Source organism: Globicephala melas, chromosome 11 (assembly GCF_963455315.2).
Source record: "Globicephala melas chromosome 11, mGloMel1.2, whole genome shotgun sequence".
Classification (NCBI taxonomy): domain Eukaryota; kingdom Metazoa; phylum Chordata; class Mammalia; order Artiodactyla; family Delphinidae; genus Globicephala; species Globicephala melas.
The window spans coordinates 30,415,200-30,437,592 of NC_083324.2; the positions used below are offsets into that span (position 1 = coordinate 30,415,200).

The 22,393-nt window shown below is 38.3% G+C and overlaps 1 protein-coding gene and 1 long non-coding RNA gene across 12 annotated transcripts in view; one reads left to right on the forward strand and one right to left on the reverse strand.

Annotated features, from left to right (window-relative positions):
- LOC115859036 (uncharacterized) overlaps positions 1 to 18,376 on the reverse strand; it is a 225,639-nt gene extending 207,263 nt beyond the window's left edge. The window contains exon 1 of the long non-coding RNA XR_004041887.2: positions 18,132 to 18,376. This is a non-coding gene — a long non-coding RNA (uncharacterized lncRNA). The remainder of the gene's footprint in view (positions 1 to 18,131) is intronic.
- Positions 18,375 to 22,393, forward strand: part of CFAP20DC (CFAP20 domain containing) — a 352,715-nt gene continuing 348,696 nt past the window's right edge. For 8 of the 11 annotated variants that reach the window (XM_060308448.1, XM_060308451.1, XM_060308450.1 and 5 more), the window contains exons 1-2: positions 18,375 to 18,504; positions 21,213 to 21,302. In XM_060308448.1, the coding sequence (XP_060164431.1) occupies positions 18,409 to 18,504; positions 21,213 to 21,302 (186 nt within the window). In that variant the 5' untranslated portion in view covers positions 18,375 to 18,408. Of the gene's footprint in view, positions 18,868 to 21,212; positions 21,303 to 22,393 lie in introns of all 11 variants that reach the window. The other 3 variants (XM_060308449.1, XM_060308455.1, XM_060308452.1) reach the window with 2 other exon arrangements.

Consider the following 22,393-nt stretch of genomic DNA (forward strand, 5'->3'; position numbering starts at 1 on the left):
ATTAAAAGCACTCTGGCAACATGCATCTCTGTCCTGTTACATGCTGCCACTACAGTGATATTTTTGTTTTTGCGATTACTTGATTAATGTCTGTTACAAGCCCCTAGGCCCTATCATGCACCAGATTGTAAGCCCAGTGAGGGCAAGGGCTCTGTTTGCTCTTGCTCACTACGTTATGGGTTTGCACACAGTTAAGCTTTCAACAAATGCCTACAGATGAGCGACTATTCCCACTCTCTACTACCATCATCATCTAGGGACTACTATCCTTCTCCTAAACTTCTCTGCTTTAAAGAAAAAAAAAATCAACAGTGAGCTTCCGTCCATATCTCTTAAGCTTTACTTACTGAGTAATCACAGGGTGAGTCACTTAATGATTTTACTGCTTTAAATGTCGTTGTCTTTTCCTTATAAGTTATACCATCTTTTCACAGACACATGGTATTTTTGCCACAATACTGTCATGAGTAGAGGTTGATGACAGACTTTATGGAGGAAGGCTAAAGGGGAACAATAAAGGAAATAACTTTTCTGACCCTGATGTATCTTAAACCAATTAAGAAACCACAACAATAAAGCTTTTATTTTTTTATAATTGATTTGTACAGATTTGTAATCATTCTTAGCTAAACATTAAAAGATTACATTTTGCATTGCTGTCCTTTTTAACCCTAGTTATTAAATAGTTCATTTTCTCCTCTTTCTCATATACCCTACATCTAAATTCAAATCTACGCCCTGTTCAAAACCTTCCAATGACTCCCTATGATAATTAGAATAAAATCCAAAATCTTTATTTCACCTTAAGGCTCTTCATAATGTGGCCATTCATCACCTTTTTGATCTCCATTGTTCTCTTTCTCACAGGAGTTGGCATCACTGGCTTCCTTCCTGTTCCTCAAAGATGCACATGACTACCTCATAATCTTTGTACGTTCTTCTCTGGGCCTGAAAGACTCTTACCCCCAGATATTAGCCCAGCTCACTTCCTCACTTCCTTCAAGGCACTATTCACATATTCCCTTACTGAGAGTTCTTCCCTCATCACTATATCTACAGAGCACCCCATGTTGCTCAATAGCTCTTTATCTTTCTCTTTTCTTAATAGCACTTATCACTACTGATATTAAATTACATAATTATTTATGTGTTTATTCATGTATGACTCCACCACTATATTGTAAACCCCTCAAAGGTTGTCTAACCTGTTAAGCATCCAGAAGATTAATAATTATCCTATGAATGAATGAACATAATTTTCAATGTCCAACTATTCTGAATTATCTAACAGTTTCAATTTTTCATGTCAACTAGATTTTGAATAGGAAATAAATGAACTATTTAATAACTAGGGTTAAAAAGGACAGCAATGTAAAATGTAATCTACATGCAGAGGCGGGGCCAAATCCAAAGCTGAATCCCAGGAGATGTGCAACAATGAAGAGAAAGGGAAATCACTCCCAGCAGCCTCAGGAGCAGCGGATTAAATCTCACAATCAACGTGAGGTACCCTGCATCTGTGGAATACCTGAATAGACAACAAATCAACCCAAATTGAGGAGGTGGACTTTGAGAGCAAGATTTATTATTTTCTCCCCTTTTCCTCTTTTTGTGAGTGTGTATGTGTATGCTTCTGTGTGAGATTTTGTCTGTATAGCTTTGCTTTCACCATTTGTCTTAGGGTTCTACCTGTCCTTTTTTTTTTTTTTTTTACTTAAAAAAATTTTTTTTCTTAAAAATTACTTTTTTTAGTTTAATAACTTTATTTTACCTTACTTTTATTTTATCCTCTTTCTTTCTTTCTTTCTTTCTACTTTTTCTCCCTTTTATTCTGAGCCATGTGGATGAAAGGCTCTTGGTGTTGCAGCCAGGAGTCAGTGCTGTGCCTCTGAGGTGGGAGAGCCAACTTCAGGACACTGGTCCACAAGAGACCTCCCAGCTCCACGTAATATCACATGGTGAAAATCTCCCAGAGATCTCCATCTCAACACCAACACCCAGCTTCACTCAACGACCAGCAAGCTACAGTGCTGGACATCCTATGCCAAACAACTAGCAAGACAGGAACACAACCCCACCCGTTAGCAGAGAGGCTGCCTAAAATCATAATAAGGCCACAGACACCCCAAAACAAACCACCAGACGTGGACCTGCCCACAAGAAAGACAAGATCCAGCCTCATCCACCAGAACACAGGCACTAGTCCCCTCCACCAGGAAGTCTACACAACTCACTGAACCAAATTTAGCTGAACCAAGATAAGCAAAATGAGAAGACAGAAAAACACACTGCAGATGAAGGAGCAAGATAAAAACCCAGCAGACCTAACAAATGAAGAGGAAATAGGCAGTCTACCTAAAAAAGAATTCAGAATAATGATAGTAAAGATGATCCAAAATCTTGGAAGAATGCAAGAATCTTGCAAATCTTGCAAAATGCAAGAAACATTTAACAAGGACCTAGAAGAACTAAAGATGAAACAAGCAACGATGAACAACACAATAAATGAAATTAAAAATACTCTAGAAGGGATCAATAGCAGAATAACTGAGGCAGAACGGATAAGTGACCTGGAAGATAGAATAGTGGAAATAACTACTGCAGAGCAGAATAAAGAAACAAGAATGACAAGAACTGAGGACAGTCTCAGAGACCTCTGGGACAACATTAAACGCACCAACATTCGAATTACAGGGGTTCCAGAAGAAGAAGAGAAAAAGAAAGGGACTGAGAAAATATTTGAAGAGATTATAGTTGAAAACATCCCTAATATGGGAAAGGAAATAGTTAATCAAGTCCAGGAAGCACAGAGAGTCCCATACAGGAAAAATCCAAGGAGAAACATGCCAAGACATATGAATCAAACTGTCAAAAACTATATACAAAGAAAAAAATATTAAAAGCAGCAAGGGAAAAACAACAAATAACATACAAGGGAATCCCCATAATGTTAACACCTGATCTTTCAGCAGAAACTCTGCAAGCCAGAAGCGACTGGCAGGACATATTCAAAGTGATGAAGGATAAAAACCTACAACCAAGAAAACTCTACACAGCAAGGATCTCATTCAGATTTGATGGAGCAATTAAAACCTTTACAGATGCAAAAGCTAAGAGAGTTCAGCACCACCAAACCAGCTTTACAACAAATGCTAAAGGAACTTCTCTAGGCAAGAAACACAAGAGAAGGAAAAGACCTATAATAACAAACCCAAAACAATTAAGAAAATGGGAATAGGAACATACATATCGATAATTACCTTAAACGTAAATGGATTAAATGTTCCCACCAAAAGACACAGATTAGCTGAATGGATACAAAAACAAGACCCATATATATGCTGTCTAGAAGAGACCCACTTCAGACCTAGAGACACATACAGACTGAAAGTGAGGGGATGGAAAAAGATATTCCACGCAAATGGAAACCAAAAGAAAGCTGGAGTAGCAATTCTCATATCAGACAAAATAGACTTTAAAATAAAGACTATTAGAAGAGACAAAGAAGGACACTACATAATGATCAAAGGATCGATCCAAGAAGAAGATATAACAATTGTAAATATTTATGCACCTAACATAGGAGCACCTCAATACATAAGGTAAATACTAACAGCCATAAAAGGGGAAATCAATAGTAAAACACTCATAGTAGGGGACTTTAACACCCCACTTTCACCCATGGACAGATCATCCAAAATGAAAATAAATAAGGAAATCCAAATCCTTTAAATGATACATTAAACAGGATGGACTTAATTGATATTTATAGGACATTCCATCCAAAAACAACAGAATACACATTTTTCTCAAGTGTTCATGGAACATTCTCCAGGATAGATCATATCTTGGGTCACAAATCAAGCCTTGGTAGATTTAGGAAAATTGAAATTGTATCAAGTATCTTTTCCGACCACAATGCTACGAGACTAGATTATCAATTACAGGGAAAGATCTGTAAAAAATACAAACACATGTAGGCTAAACAATACACTACTTCATAACGAAGTGATCACTGAAGAAACCAAAGAGGAAATAAAAAAATACCTAGAAACAAATGACAATGGAGACACGATGACCCAAAACCTATGGGATGAGCAAAAGCAGTTCTAAGAGGGAAGTTTATAGCAATACAATCCTACCTTAAGAAACAGGAAACATCTCGAATAAACATCCTAACCTTGCAACTAAAGCAATTACAGAAAAAAGAACAAAAAACCCCCAAAGTTAGCAGAAGGAAAGAAATCATAAAGATCATATCAGAAATAAATGAAAAAGAAATGAAGGAAATTATAGCAAAGATCAATAAAACTAAAAGCTAGTTCTTTGAGAAGATAAACAAAATTGATAAACCATTAGCCAGGCTCATCAAGAAAAAAGGGAGAATCTCAAATCAATAGAATTAGAAATGAAAAAGGAGAAGTAACAACTGACCCTGCAGATATACAAAAGATAATGAGAGATTACTACTAGCAACTCTATGCCAATAAAATGGACAACCTGGAAGAAATGGACAAATTCTTAGAAATGCACAACCTGCCAAGACTGAATCAGGAAGAAATAGAAAATATGAACAGACCAATCACAAGCACTGAAATTGAAACTGTGATTAAAAATCTTCCAACAAACAAAAGCCCAGGACCAGATGGCTTCACAGGCGAATTCTATCAGACATTTAGAGAAGAGCTAACACCTATCCTTCTCAAACTCTTCCAAAATATAGCAGAGGGAGGAACACTCCCAAACTCATTCTACAAGGCCACCATCACCCTGATACCAAAACTAGACAAGGATGTCACAAAGAAAGAAAACTACAGGCCAATATCACTGATGAACATAGATGCAAAAATCCTCAACAAAATACTAGCAAACAGAATCCAACAGCACATTAAAAGGATCATACACCATGATCAAGTGGGGTTTATTCCAGGAATGCAAGGATTCTTCAATATACTCAAATAAATCAATGTGATAAACCATATTAACAAATTGAAGGAGAAAAACCATATGGTCATCTGAATAGATGCAGAGAAAGCTTTTGACAAAATTTAACACCCATTTATGATAAAAACCCTCCAGAAAGTAGGCATAGAGGGAACTCTCCTCAACATAATGAAGGCCATATATGACAAACCCACAGCCAACATCATCCTCAATGGTGAAAAACTGAAAGCATTTTCATTAAGATTAGGAACAAGACAAGGTTGCCCACTCTCACCAATCTTATTCAACATAGTTTTGGAAGTTTTAGCCACAGCAATCAGAGAAGAAAAGGAAATAAAAGGAATCCAAATTGGAAAAGAAGAAGTAAAGCTGTCACTGTTTGCAGATGACATGATACTATACACAGAGAATCCTAAAGATGCTACCAGAAAACTACTAGAGCTAATCAATGAATTTGGTAAAGTAGCAGGATACAAAATTAATGCACAGAAACCTCTGGCATTCCTATTCACTAATGATGAAAAATCTGAAAGTGAAATCAAGAAAACACTCCCATTTACCATTGCAACAAAAAGAATAAAATATCTAGGAATAAACCTACCTCATGAGACAAAAGACCTGTATGCAGAAAATTATAAAACACTGATGAAAGAAATTAAAGATGATACAAATAGATGGAGAGATATACCATGTTCTTGGATTGGAAAAATCAACATTGTGAAAATGACTATATTACCCAAGGCAATCTACAGATTCAATGCAATCCCTATCAAACTACCACTGGCATTTTTCACAGAACTAGAACAAAAAATTTCACAATTTGTATGGAAACACAAAAGATCCCGAATAGCCAAAGCAATCTTGAGAATGAAAAACGGAGCTGGAGGAATCAGACTCCCTGACTTCAGACTATACTACAAAGCTACAGTAATCAAGACAGTATGGTACTGGCACAAAAACAGAACGATAGATCAATGGAACAGGATAGAAAGCCCAGAGATAAACCCACGCACATATGGTCACCTTATCTTTGATAAAGGAGGCAGGAATGTACAGTGGAGAAAGGACAGCCTCTTCAATAAGTGGTGTTGGGAATATTGGACAGGTACATGTAAAAGTATGAGATTAGAACACTCCCTAACACCATACACAAAAATAAGCTCAAAATGGATTAAAGACCTAAATGTAAGGCCAGAAACTATCTAACTCTTAGAGAAAAACATAGGCAGAACACTCTATGACATAAATCACAGCAAGATCCTTTTTGACCCACCTCCTAGAGAAATGGAAATAAAAACAAAAATAAACAAATGGGACCTAATGAAACTTAAAAGCTTTTGCACAGCAAAGGAAACAATAAACAAAACCAAAAGACAACCCTCAGAAAGGGAGGAAATATTTGCAAATGAAGCAACGGATTAATCTCCAAAATTTGCAATTTGCAAATGACAACGGATTAATCTCCAAAATTTATAAGCAGCTCATGCACCTCAATAACAAAAAAACAAACAACCCATTCCAAAAATGGGCAGAAGACCTAAATAGACATTTCTCCAAAGAAGATATATACAGACTGCCAACAAACACATGAAAGAATGCTCAACATCATTAATCGTTAGAGAGATGCAAATCAAACCTACAATGAGATATCATCTCACACCAGTCAGAATGGCCATCATCAAAAAATCTAGAAACAATAAATGCTGAAGAGGGTGTGGAGAAAAGGGTACAGTCTTGCACTGCCGGTGGGAATGTGAATTGGTGCAGCCACTATGGAGAATAGTACGGAGGTTCCTTGGAAAACTACGAATAGAGCTACCATATGACCCAGCAATCCCACTAATGGGCATATACACTAAGAAAACCATAATTCAAAAAGAGTCATGTACCAAAATGTTCATTGCAGCTCTATTTACAATAGCCCAGAGATGGAAACAACCTAGGTGTCCATCATCAGATGAATGGATAGGGAAGATGTGGCACATATATACAATGGAATATTACTCAGCCATAAAAATAAATGAAACTGAGCTATTTGTAATGAGGTGGATGGACCTAGAGTCTGTCATACAGAGTGAAGTAAGTCAGAAAGGAAAGACAAACACCGTATGCTTCAAACTCAGGGCTTGACTGGCTTCAGCATTTGAGTGAAAAAGCTTCATTCCTAACCACTGAACACTAGGGCCCAAGTAAGACTCCCCTACGTCCAATCCTGGCAATTGATTGGAATTCACAATAAGCATTCGGTTTGCTTCCTAAGAATGAAAACATACAGTTCTGGATTTACTGGTGTTAATGCCCACCAGCCAAAGATCAGGAACGTACCAGTCGATGAAGAAGTTAGGTTCATAGCTTGTTGCAACAAGGAAAAAAACACACCAATGGGGAACTACGGGCATTTCAGTAAGAGGGGGTTCGAGCTTACAGGATTTGGGCTTACGTTAGCTGGTTTGGGGGAGGGTGTAGGGAAGCAAGGCTTTGCTCTGGATTGGATCCTCTGAAGAAGCAGGGGTAATTCAGTAATTGTGAACATTAACAGATCTTATCTATATGACAGGAGAAATGAAATAAAGCATAGCTATAATTGGTAAAGAAAGACCAGTCATTCATATTAGCCAGGGTAGGGAAATGTTTGGTCATTTGTGTGGGTTAGATAATGTTTATGTTCTTGTTTCTATTTAGACATGATTATGGAGTGGTCTTGTTTTGGTCTTGACCCATCATGGTCACATAGTAGCCTTTTCTGATGTTGGTATTCTGTGAAATGGTTCATTCACAACAACAACAACAACAATCACAAGGCCTAGCTGTGAGTGGCAGGCCAGCTCCCAGAGTCTATGTTTTATTGATGACGACATTAGCTAAAGTAGTTACATTCTAATTTCAACAACTTCAAACACGACAGGTATTCATTGGCAATAGTGACAACCAAGTAGAATCCTTTATAAAAATGTTGGGTCTGAGGAAAACTGCAGCCAAGTAATCACTTCCAAAGTGATTCCTGGATACTAGTATCTTCCCAAAGATTCTAGAAAATACATAGGCATCCAATAACATTGGATTTCCTGTGCCTATGCAGGTGGCGTCACAGAGAGCCTAAGGGTTAATGTGAAACCTGGGACAATCAAATGTGTGATGATGACTCTGATATTTGAACTAAGCATATATACACTGAATCATTTAAAGAATGTTAGAGAAGCTTTGTTTTGTATTAAATTCATTATAGTTAGAATTTTGAAATGTTGATTTGTCTGTTATTTCTAAAAAAGTACCATATATATGATGACATTAAAGTGGACATCTGCTTTTTGCTGTCCACCCTCTTCCTTCCTTGTAAGAAAACCCAGAGTTTCCTTTGGGAAACAATCCCTCCCCATTCCCAGTCTGGGTTTGGGTGGGCCCCATTCCCAGTCAATCAACATATCTCATCTCCTTGGTTGCAGTGACTGATTTAAAAACAGACACAATCCAGCCTTAAGCCAATTAGGATGCACGTTTATCTGACCATACTGATTGGTTCAGAGGTAGGCACAGGGTCGCAGATGACACAAATGAAGGTGAACTTCAGGACTTTGGCTCAAAATGCTCTACTTTAAGAATATGAGATTTAAGAATATATTGAGAATGCTACAGCCATCTTGTGAGCCCAAGGAGAGCTAGCATAGGGATTGAGCCAACCTAGAGGAAGGAGGGTAGAGAAAGGAATCTTGGCAATGCTGTGTGATCTGGATGCGGGTGGATCTGCTCTGAGTTGCTAAGTTATATGAATCAATAAATAATCAACCATTTATTGTTTGAGCCAGTTTCAGTTTAGTATTCAATCACTTTAAATACAAAGCGTGCTGATAGAACGAACATGCAAGCTAGTATCTTCTGATTTGGAAAACTTACTCAAATAAAGCAAAATTTCTATTATACGTATAAAATAGCAATACAATAGCAAAATAATAACATGATCACCAAGTAAGTTAAAGTACCTTCAAGGTCCAAAACTCTGTTTGCTCTGATGTGTTTTCGCTTGTTTGTTAACATTATGAGCTAGTTCATAAGTAATATCATTGTCATAAAAGGGTACTGATGCAACTTCTTCTCCAATGCTAACAATGACTGAATGACTTTTAAAAGTATATAATAATCTAAATTGTAAAAGAAGAAGTAAAACTGTCACTGTTTGCAGATGGCATGATATTATATATAGAAACTCCTAAAGATGCTACCAGAAAACTACTAGAGATCATCAATGAATTTGGTAAAGTTGCAGTATACAAAATTTATATGCAAAAATCTCTTGCATTCTTATACACTAACAATGAAAGACCAGAAAGAGAAATTAAGGAAACAATCCCATTTACCACTGCATCAAAAAGAATAAAATACCTAGGAATAAACCTATTGAAGGAGGCAAAAGATCTGTACTCTGAAAACCAGAAGATGTTCATGAAAGAAATCAAAGATGACACAAACAGATGGAAAGATATAGCATGTTCTTGGATTGGAAGAATCAATAGTGTCCAAATGACTATACTACCCAAGGTAGTCTACAGATTCAATGCAATCCCTATCAAATTACCAATGGCATTTTTCACAGAACGAGAACAAAACATTTTAATATTTGTATGGAAACACGAAAGACCTCAAAGAGCTAAAGCAATCCTGAGAAAGGAAAACGGAGCTAGAGGAATCAGAGTCCCTGACTTAAGACTATACAGTAAAGCTACAGTAATCAAAACAGTATGGTACTGGCACAAAAACAGGCATATAGATCAATGGAACAGGATAGACGGCCGAGAAATAAATCCACTCCCTTATGGTCAATTAATCTATGACAAAGGAGGCAAGAATATGTGACGGAGAAAAGACAGTCTCTTCAATAAGTGGTGCTGGGAAAACTGGACAGCTACATGTAGAAGAATGAAATTATAACATTCTCTAACACCACACACAAAAATAAACCCAAAATAGATTAAAGACCTAAATGTAAGGCCAGACATTATAAAACTCTTAGAGGAAAACATAGGCAGAACACTCTTCCACATAAATTGCATCAATATCTTTTTGGACCTCCTGGAGTAATGAAAATAAAAACAAAAATAAACAAATGGAACCTAATTAAACTTAAAAGCTTCTGAACAGCAAAGGAAACCATAAACAAAACAAAAAGACAATGCACAGAATGAGACAAAATATTTGCAAACAAAGTGACCGACAAGGGATTAATCTCCAAAATGTACAAACAGCTTATGCAGCTCTATATCAAAAAAATAAACAATGCAATCAAAAAATGGGCAGAAGGTCTAAATAGACATTTCTTCAAATAAGACATACAGATGGCCAGAAAGCACATGAAAAGATGCTCAACATCACTAATTATTGGAGAAATGCAAATCAAAACTACAGTGAGATATCACCTCAGACTGGTCAGAATGGCCATCATCAAAAAGTCTACAAACAATAAATGCTGGAGACGATGTGAAGAAAAAGGAACTCTCCTACACTGTTGGTGGGAATGTAAATTGGTACAACCCCTGTGGAGAACAGTATGGAGGTTCCTTAAAACACTAAAAATAGAGCTATCATATGATCCAGCAATCTCACTCCCAGGCATATATCCGGAGAAAACCATAATTCAAAAAGATATATGCACCCCAATGTTCATTGCAGCACTATTTACAATAACCAAGTCACGGAAACAGCCTAAATGTCCACCGACAGAGGAATGGATAAAGAAGACGTGGAACACATATACAATGAAATGGTACTCTGCCATCAAAAAGAATGAAATAATGCCATTTGCAGCAATATGGATGGACCTAGAGATTATCATTCTAAGTGAAGTAAGTCAGACAAAGACGAATAGCATATGATATCACTCATATGTGGAATATTAAAAAATGATACAAATTAACTTATTTGTAAAACAGAAACATATTCACAGACTTTGAAAGCAGACTTGTGGTTGTCAGCGGGGGGAAACCTGGGGGAGAGGGATAAATTAGGAGTTTGGGATTAACATATACACACTACTGTATATAAAACAGATAATCAACAGGGACCTACTGAATAGCACAGGGAACTCTACTAAATATTCTGTAATAACCTATATGGGAAAAGAGTCTATAAAAGAATGGATACATATATGTATAATTGAATCCCTTAGGTATACATCTGAAACTAACACAACAGTGTAAATCAACTATACTCCAATGTAAAATAAAAATTAAATTTAAGAAAAGTATATAATAATCTGTTTTATAAAACAATAAAATAGACTATTTGTAAACTGTGTTTAAGGTTTTTGATAAAGTATGAAAAAGGTAAGTTTCTGAGAGAATTTATGATTGCAAGGAAGTTTTATCCTCTGTCCTTTGATTTTTTAAATTAATTTATTGCATAATTTTGACCCTTTAAAAGTTCTTGCACTAAACTTTTTATTTTTACCTTCAATTGTAAATCCCCCTATTGTTCCACAAAACTATGACAGAAGGACATTTCTTTAAAGATCAGCACATATACATTTCTATTCATAATACCTGAACAAAAACATCAATTAGCAGTGTGGGTAACGAGTCTTTAATACTCAATCAAACCACACTAATTTAAGGCTCTAATAGAAAAGATTTTATTTTGCTTTTGTTCCTTTTTGTGGAAAAAAGTATAATTGTAGCCTTCAAAAGGGCCTGCATACTAAAATATTATTCAAGAATATCAAATTAAATTTCAAATAATCTAACAGGTAATGTAGTAAGAGTCCATCTGCTAGCTTATCTATAAATTATACATTGTCTTTCATTAAAATGGATCATATACTTCTCCTATCTAACCATAATCCTTCCCCCTGTGCTCTAAGTCTCATCACTTTCTCCTTTTCAGGCATCTCACGGTCATTTTTCTGTCTCTTGTTTGTATCTTCAAAATCCAAGTAACTCCCATTGGGAATAAATTGTAAAAACTCTCTGCAAAATGCCTAACACTGTAGCTGTTGTAGGTCCTTTACTCCTTTTCACTGTCAAACTTATTAATTGTTGTCTTCATTTGCTATCACCACTTCCTCTCTTGCCAATCACTCCTCAATCTACTGGAATCTGGCTTCTACGTGAATGGCTCTACAAAAGAAATCTTGCAGAGGTCACTGTTGATCTTCGTGTTACTTTTCAAGACTTATTTGACATCTTAGAAGCAGAGACATTTGTTGGCCTATCCCTGTTTAACTGAAAGGCTGTTTTATTTTATATATATATCTATCTTAATAGGAGTATCGGAGTATAATTGCTTTCCAGCGTTGTGTTAGTTTCTGTTGTACAACAAAGTGAATCAGCTATAAGTATACATATATCCCATATCCCCTCCCTCTTGAGCCTCCCTCCCATCCTCCCTATCCCACCACTCTAGGTCATCACAAAGCATCGAGCTGATCTCCTTGTGCTATGCAGCAGCTTCCCACTAGCCATCCATTTTATATTTGGATTTCCCTAATGATTAGTGATACTGAGCAACTTTTCATGCCCTTTATCGGCCATTTGTATATCTTTTTTAGATAAAGGTCTATTCAAATCTTTTGCCCATTTTGAATCAGGTTGTTTTTTGTTGTTACTGTTGTTGTATACATTCTTTGTATATTCTGAATGTATACATTATCAGATACATGATTTCCAAACATTTTCTCCCATTCCATTGGCTGCCTTTCAATGCTGTTGATCATGTCCTTTGAAGCAGAGAAATTTTAAATTTTGATGTAGTCTAACTTGTATTTTGTTTTTGTTATTGCCTGTCCTTTTAGTGTCATATCAAAGAAATCATTGTCAGATCAAATTTCATGAATCTTTTCCCTTTCCCCTACATTTTCTTCCAAAAGCTTTATAGTTTTAAGTTTTATGTTTAGGTCCATTTTGAATTTTTTTTTATATATTATAAAGTAAGGGTCCAACTTCATTCTTTTGCATGTGGATATCCAGTTTTCTATAGCCCTCTTATCACAAATCAACACTAACTGGTTTTAAGTTAGGGATAGTCATGTAAGAAAAACTTGCTACTTAGATCTAACAACTTTCATGACAAAATAAGAGCATTTATGTTATTTAAAAACAAACTGGCATTAAGTATCAACTCACTTCATTTAAACTTTTCAAAGATACATTTTACAAATATGTTCATTTTTTGAAACTTAAGTGCTTGCTATATAAAATTGATTTATTTAGGGAAGTATTCACAGGGAATACATAGGGAAATATTCAACTACTGGAATAGGTTTTTTTTTTCCTGAGAAAATCTTCAGGTAGTAATTTATTTTGGAAATTTCGAGTTTATGCATGAATTTTGGTTATCTAAAGGTACAGGCAGGAAACAGTCACTGTAGAGTCTCATAGACCAGAAAGAAAAAAACAAAAAGAAAAAACATTTAAGGAGAAAAGCTAGAAACAGTAAAGCCCTCAGAAACTTTCCCCACACCGCACCTTCCTAAAAAATGATATCACTACTCTCAAATCAAAGGTCAAACAGATGACTCAGGTGTCACTAATTTTTCTCATCTGCTTGAAACTACAAACTAGGCACCGTTTTTAAATTATTCTATCAACTTGGCATTAATGTCATTCATGAAGTTAGTTCATAATGTGTAATAAAATAACTCCCCAAGTATTAAACATTTCTAGATTATTGTGTAACAAAAAAATTCTGATCAAAAAAATTCTGATCAAAAAAATGATCAAAAAAATTCTGATCATCAAACCAATATCTTTTTTCTTCCCATTATGCCAAATAATTAGATTATGAACTGCAACCAAAATATAAACTTCAAATATATTAAGGTAAATACTGTACATTCTTAGTTCAAAAGAACACTATTTCTTGTCAAATTAATAACCATATTATCTAACTTGAATGACTACAATGTCATACAAAGACTCTGTCACCCTTTAAAACTGTTTCTAGTCTATTCCATTTTAAATACTATCCAATATCCTTTAATAATATTAATACACCGCCAAATTACTTTCTTTGTAGAACAAAGACAAGCACTTTAAAGCTTATAAAGTGACTAAGTCTTAATGTTGCCAAATTAAGTTAAGCAATTTAATGCAATTACTAATTGTACCAGCTTCTTTAAAAATTGTAGCAATTAGAGAAACTGTTTCACTGCCATTTATAATGTACATAAAAAACTTGGCTTAAGCAAAGTTGTTTGAGCAGGCTGGCTTTTTTCGGGGTTTGAGAGTGGGGGTGAGTGGGTGGTGCTGAATTCTAGTAGCCATTCTTGAAGTCATAGCCAAATCCAAGTTTTTGGTCACAGCTTGCATTCACCCACATCAAACAAGAGTATTTGGTATTATAAAATCAAATCTCTTCCCACCTCTGCTTTTGACTTCATATTGTTAAAGTAGGGCACATGCTTATTTCTGCTTTATAGCCACCACTGTCAGTGTTAAGGGTAGTTCTCGCCATAGACAAAACAACTTTGATCTAAGTTGGGCTGCCTTCAGAGTTGTCCTATGCCTGGACAGGCCCGATACCACACTTGCTAATGAAAATCCAACTGTAAGTCTCCTGAACTTGTTATGAGTTAGGAGGATCAGGAGATGACCCAACCCTTGGACAACAGGGCCTTGGACTATCCTTTCTCTCAAGGAATTAAGGAGACTGAAGTAAATTTTACTGGTTCTTTCCAGCATTAAATTGAATAAATAGGTCATTTTAAAAACAAAACACCTGAGTAATAAGACTTACTGATGCACTGTGGTTAATCACTTCAACTCTGTAACTAGTTTTTCTATCAATAAATTGAGGTTATTAATATGTTTTCAATTGCTTTTTCCTTGTTTTCTCAACACCAAAACCTATGGCTGTCTTTTAAGAATATATTCATCTTTCACCTCCTCCCACTTTCATTCACTCATTCATTCAATTACTATTTTGTTATGCCAGGTACACAGTTGAAGTAGTATACCAAGCACTAGGGATTCAAGGGTAAACAAAACAGACATGTCCCTGCTCTCTTGAAATCTACAGTCCATTAGAGATGGCCAATATTATAGACATACAAAATTTCAACAATGATTTCAATAATACTAAGAGCTAAGATGCTATGAGAACATATAAACCAGGGATTTGATCTAGTCAGGGATATCAGAGGAGTCCCTTAGAAAGGGACCCTTGATGTAAACTCTATAGGATAAGTAGGCCTTAACCAAAGAAAGAAGAGAGCAGAAGTAATCCATGCAAGAGATCAGTACAAAGGCCTTACGGTGGAAGCAAACATATTATACGTGAAGAACTATGAGAAAACTCAATGTTACTAAAATGAAGGGGGCCACATAATGTACAAAGAAACTGGAGAGGAAGACAGGCTCTATAGTCACAAAAGGGTTAGAATCAGGGGACCGATATGATTGAATTTGTGTTTTATAAAGATGACTGACTGCAACATGGAGATAGATTTGAAAGGTGGCTGACATGGTGTGTAAATTAGGAGGATATTATAGTAGTTCAGAGAAGATTACAGGTAAATCAGAGTAGAGATAACAGTGGAGGGAAGGTAAATAGACTTTCAAATTATTTAGATAAAATGAATAGGTTTGGGTAATGGACTGAGTATGAGGAGTATATTAGCAGTAGATACACTGCTGTGTAAAAAATTACCCTAAACCTTAGCAATTCACAATAATTGTCTCATAACTTCTGTGCGTCAGGAACCAGGGTATGACTTAGTTGGGTGCCTCTGACCCAGGCTCACTAAGCTGCAGTCAAGGTGTCCACTAGGGATGCAGTCACCCCGAGGTGCAACCAGAGGAGGAGTCACTTCCAAGCCCACTCATGTGGCTGTTGACAAACCTCAAGTCCTCACTGACTGTTGGCCAGAGACATCAGTTCCTTACTACCTGCACCTCTCCAAGGGGCTAACACAGCAACTTGCTTCCTTCAGAGTGAGGACTGGGGAAGCTGGGGGATGGGAGGGGGGAAAACCAGAGCAAGCAAGGATATCAGAGTGAAAGAAGGCAAGCAAGAAGGAAATCAGAGTCTTTTTGTAACCTTATCATGGAAATAACATCTCAGAACTTTTGCCATATTGTATCCATAAGAAGTGAGTCACTAGGTTCAGTCCATACCCAAGGGGAGAAGATTACACAAAGGGCATGCCTACCAGAAGATGGAGATCATTGGGGGCCATTTTAGAGGCTGCCCATTGCAGCTAGTGAGGAAGCAGGAGGCACTGTGATATTAGTGAGATTGGGAAAGATAGGAAAGGCGCATGTTTGGAGAAGTTTTGTTTTGGACGTGGTGAGTTCAAAAGGACAGGTGCCTTTAATCTGATCAACAAATATGTGTTTATAAAATATCTACTATGTGCCAAGCATTACTCTAGGACATGGGAAATAATGATGAACACAGAAGTCCTCGCCTTCATAGAATTTACCTTCTAACAGGTGAAGATAGATGATAAATAAATAAATAAATTCATATAATGATGAGGGGTAAAAAGAAAATAACATAGGACAAAGGTTCAGGTTTTCTCTTCATCTGTGGTGTCAAAATACGTTCAGAGACTCAAGTATATTGTTAAAAGCCTTAGGATGTTCCCTAGATTCCTCCTGTACTCTGTGTACTTTTTTCCGCTCTTATAGTATTTATGAAAGACTATTTTATATTATAGTGCAAGTCATCCTTTGTGTTGACTTGAATCATCCAAAAATGCTATGCCTCCCCCCCAAAAGATATCTACATCTACCCCCTGGAACATGTGAATGCTTCCTTATTTGGCAAAAAAGGTCTTTGCAATGTAATTAAGGATGTTGAAATATGGAGATTACCCTGAATTATCCAAGTGGGCCCTAAATGCCATCACAACTGTCCTTTTAAGAGACACACAGAGGAAAAGACACACACAGAAGAGGAAGAGGCACTGTGACTATGGAGGCAGAGATTGAAGAGATGCAGCCACAAGTCAAGGGACACCAATAGCCACCAGAGATGGAAGAGGCAAAGGTCAGATTCTCCTACAAACCCTCCAAAGGGGGTGCTACCCTGCTGACACCTTGATTTTGGATTTCCAGCCTCCAGAACTGTAAGAGAATAAATCTGTGTTGTTTTAAGCCACCCAGTTTGTGACAATTTGTTACAGCAGCCACGGGAAACTAATATACCCTCCAATGTTAATTCCTACCACTGGATCCATGGCATTTATCACAATTTGTAATTATTTGTTTGTTCACTTTATTGTGCCTTGCCCCATGAATATGCAAGCTACACGAAGATGGGGGGCCTTCCCTATACACCTAGCTCTTAGTATAGTGTCTGGAATATACTGCATTCCTAAGAGTTATCTCTTAAATGAATGGATGGATAAATGTCCCCCATTAGATAACAAGATAGACACCATGTCTACTGACCATAATTCCCAAAGCCCCCAGCAGAGTCCTGCCAAAAACTGTTGTTGAACTAGGTTTGAGCTCTAGAAACCAAGTCTGAATTCTAGATATTGTACTGCAATTTACAGCTATGTGACAGCCCCACCTCTATCTTGTACACATCCAGTATTAGTGTATTCAAGTAAATTTGTTCCTTATCTTTCCTTCTTAGCCCTGACAAGAAGCAGGTCCAGAAAGCATTCATTTTCTCATCCTGTACATGATCCATGGTGCCACAACTAAAAATCAACACTGCATCCTTGAGTAAATTCCTAATCAACTCAGAACCTCAGTGATCTCAACTGAAAGGAGACTAACCCTTACTTCACAGGGTTGTGAACCACTTGGCCTATAGCAGGGGCTCCAGGAGTGGTACCTGACTACTGATTAACCCTGAGCCACTGACCTAACTCAGTTTTGAGTTAGGTACGAGCTCCGAACCAGCTCCATCACTTACTGGCCATGCGAGCTTAGGCAAAATACTTTACCTTTCGGAGCCACAGTTTCTTAACCAAAAACGGACGATAATACCTACATTGTAAGAGTGGTTCAGACACAGAACCAGTTAAACTTAAGAGAGCGCCTGGCTCAATAACGTATGTAGTTATTACTTTGGGCAAAAACCTTGGCTTTTTGAAGCGTGCAGTGACCTTCCTTGGGCCTTCTGAAACAATGAAAGGGGATGGCGGACCCTATCAGTGCCTCAACGAAGCCAAGTTTGGGAACCTTGAGCGAAAGGTTCCATGAGGGTTCCATGATTCCACGACTCCATTTCCTTCAGCAACCTACCAGTTATCAGTGTTTACAACGAAGAGAGACCAAGCCGACGTGACAGATTTTCTAGAAGAATCCAGCACCTGTGGTAGCTCTTAAGCCAGGTTAAGTTTAGGCTTTTTTGCAGACACAGGTCACGACTTAGTGCGGGCGCTGGTCACAGGTTCGGCGTCCCACCCTTTGAGCGAAAGACGGTCAGTTGCCTGGGCAACGCCTACGTCACTGCGTAGTCTCACGTGTCCGTCGGCGTGAAGCTCGGCCAGCGCCACGCGCAGGCGCCTCGTGGGAGCCAATGGGCGCGGTCGGAACGTACGCCCCGCTCGGCCCTCTTCCGAGCGGATTCGGGGGCGGGGTTGGGCGGCGGCGAGAACGCGCCAGCCTTTCTCCGGTGAGCAGGCGGGCGGTTGTCGGAGGTTCAGCGTCTGGGCTCTCTGTCACGTAGGTTACGCACACGCTCAGTCCCCTGGGGCCGCCCGGAGCCCGCCCAGGCAGCTGTCCCCTCCCAGACTCCGGCGTCCCGGAGGCGGGGCCGCGATGGTTCGGGTCGGGGGCCCGAGGTGGAGCTGACAAAGGGCGGAGAAGAACCTGGCCGAGTTGGGGCCGACCACGAAGCCCTTCCCCGCCCGTCGGGCCCTGGCTTCCCGCCCGCCGATTTCCAGCCGTCAGGGTCACGCTACTCCCTGGAAGCCCTGAATTCCGGTGCCCCTCAAGCCCCGGGCCCCCGGCGGGAATGTTCAAAAATGAGTACCAGGTAACCGGAAACGGCTCTCCAACCGGTCTAGCTTTGTACTGTTCGGTGAGATAGCTCACGTCCGGGTGAAGAGGAACCCCCCCCCCAAGTAATACTGTCTTTCTCGGGGTAGGAAGGAACTAATGGATAAGTGGTCTTGACCCAAAAAGAGAAAGAAAAGAAAGCAACTGCCGTGTGGGCATATGATTTGACGTTCCCTCTCCAGCTCCGTGCTTCTCAAGGTGTAGGGATTCCCTGTGTTTCTGACTGAAATGAAGCCTTAAACCCCAACCAGATCTCCGGAATCAGAACCTTAAGGGCAGGACCCATAAACCTTGAGTTTTAACAGTACTGAGGCACACTGGTATTTAGGCACAGAAGCTGTTTAGCAGAGAGTGAATGAGTGAATGCATGAATGGGTTAAGCCAAGAAAGAAAATAAGCACTTTGGCCGTGTGCTGTTTTCTTTTCCCCCCAAATTGGGGGCGGGTCAGTGATTCTGAAAGGCTGTGGTACATTAAGATCATTTGGAGTACTTGTAAAAATACAAGTACTTGTAAAAATACGGATTTCCTGAGCCTCACGTCAAATAGAGTGAATCAGAATCTCTGTTGATGGGGCTAGTTAAATTACCTTTATAGCACCTTTCACCATTTGATTCTGATGCAGGTGGTCTAAATACCACACTGAGGGAAACTGCTTCTGGGTCTTCCTCAGTCACTTTGAGTATCCTAGTGGGTCTCCAAAGCGCTCCTGCTTTCCTCACTTCACTGGGCACCTCCCTGATCTTCCTTGACCCTAGTCTCCTCCCCTCCCCTCCTACCTCTACCTGAGGTTACACTCTCCATTTACAGTCTGTCTGCTATCCTAGTACTGCTGTTACGAACAATTTCGCCATCAAATACTACCTGCCTTCTTATGAGTGCCCTCAGGGTATTCTGCAGTTCTCTTTCTTCTATTCCGTTTGATGTCATTAAATCTGTTGGAACAATTTTAGAGAGTTTCTCTTACTTAATATAGGTAAAATATATTGTTATAAAAAAGCAGGTGTCTACTGTGGGAAACAGGTGATAGCAGAAATGGGGGCGGGGGAGGTATTTTTCTATCTCACCAGGTATAAGAATTTTTCTCTTTAAAAAAAAAAAAGAAAAAGCTTCCTCACATTTAAAATTCATAGTGAAATATGACCTGACCCCAGAAGCTATAGTAATTCAATTCCACACACAGTTTGCACATAGTACTGTCTGCAGAAGACGGTAAATGTCTTAACTTCAAGTGATTACTTGTTAAAACTCAGAAGCAAAAATATCTTTATATTATTTGGAAAAATTAAAAGCAGGAAATTCTTTATGAAAGTCACACAGATTTGCTCATGTGCTGCTTATTATTTAACAGGCCATAAAAGAAAACCATATTTACTCTCATTTCAGGTTTTCAGTTTCTTGCAATAAACTCTTCCTTAGAGACAATCATCTTTAATTCCTCTCTTATAATTAAAGCATATGGACACTCAGTAATGTGTTTAGTGTTTTTACCTGAGCATGTCCCTCCATGTTCCCAGGTTTACAATAGGGAACACTTAGCGTGTCTATGGAAATGATTCCCTATTTTTTTGGTACATATTTTATAGATCACCAAATTAATTTGTATTAAATATATAAAAAGATCTTATAGGAATCATCAAAATAAGAATCACTCCCTCTCCAAGTCCAGGCTTCTTTTATTGACCCAGTACTAAACTATCCAGTTTGCCCTTTTTTTCAATAATCATTGCTGGTACTAATGAGCCCTTGCTTTGTGCAGCACACTTTATTGTGTGTGATGGTTTATGTTTACTATCCTATGTAATCTAACAACCCATTTTACAGATAGAAAATCAAGAGGTTAAGTAACTCCAAAGTCAGATAGTTAATAAATGGCAAACCTGGTATTGGTGCTCAGGTTAGTGTAACTAAAAAGCTTGTAGCCAGAGATAACTATCAGATTTTATTGGCCTGGCTTGAGAGTTGAGTTTAAACCCATTAGTGTGTGTTGAATAGAATATTTTATAAGCATGAACTATACATGTGAAGTAACTGAACCTTACACTGAGAGACTGTAAGGTTTGTATGGCATGGAGTTTATTTAATGTTTATCATGCTTTTAAAAACATTTCTTAAACCGTTAATCCAAGGTGACCTGAATCAGAACAGTTGTTGCTTAGATACAATCAAGATATAAAGTAGGAGTGATAAGAGGGATAATGTTTCCTCTCAAATCTACTTAACTTACAGATGCCTGGAACAATGGGTATAGACTATGTGGTGGATAGTATTTCCTCCTTAGCATTGTCTTTCACTTTAATTTTTAATATTTTTTTTTCCCTAGGGAGGTGCATTTGTTGAAATCTTTACTGCTCAGGGAAAAAATCCTGGAGCAAAATGGAAGATCCTTGGCAGTCCATCTGTGATTTGGAAAGTAAGTGTTAGAAATTAGAGCCACCTAAATCCTGGAAAGAAATGAGAGTAAAGATTATAACAAGAAGGGCTTCGTAAGATTTCAGAACCGATTTTTCTGTTCATTCACTTCAAATCCCTTCCGTGATATCATTGGCTGCAGCCCTCACAGACACCCCTCCTTGGCCATTGAAGACCTTGGCACACAGCTCATAACCCATCTCTATATGCCAAGTCCTGCCGCTGTTTTAGGTGACTTCAGTTTCTGTGAGGAAAAATCTCCAAACCCTGGGCTTCTCAGCTTCTTGATTTCTTCATCTCTGATGACGTCTTCCACTCTACTTCAGCAGCCTTTCCCACTGTCACACCTTGTACCTTATCACCAAAAATTGCAGGGCCTCTGAAGTTACTGAGAACTTGAGACATCCCTCTCTGAGTCCAGTCTTCGATTCTTAATGTTGCTTGCCTAGTTACTCCCACTGTATTTGTTCTTCAACCTAATTGAGACTCTTAGGCCATTGACCATTCTGCTTTTCTCCCTGTGTTTAGATTTATTTACTTAGTTAACCTACTTACTCACTCATTCTGTCTTCACTCTTTTCTCTCCAGCCCAGAATCCATGGTCCATTATTTCAGTCACTTCCCAGTCAAGACCTCGAATGCCCCTGTTCCTTGTCCTTTCATCATGCCTGCCTAGCAAACGCCAACCATTTCTGAATCCCTGATTCTCTCTTTTCTGTGCCTGCATCTGGGCTTCTCAATACCTTTGGAAAAATATCTATAGTCTCTCAGATTGATAATGCTATAAATTCAGTGTCAACAGGCCCGGAAGTTCTCCTGTTCTCTTGTTCTCTAAAATGGTTCTTTCTCCATTATCTTCAGGTTTCCAGCCACTAACTTCTTACCCCCATCCCCATCCCACACCCAGGACAGACCCTCCTCACTCATTCACCAGAAGACCTCACCCCCCATTTCACAGGGAAAACTGATGTCAGCAGGTAGAAACTACCTCATCTTGCTGCTACCAGATCTAAAAATCTCTATCCTTCCCTGTTCTTTCCTCTTTCTCTTCTCTCTTGTACAGTTGAGAGAAAAACACCTTTCTAGGGACTT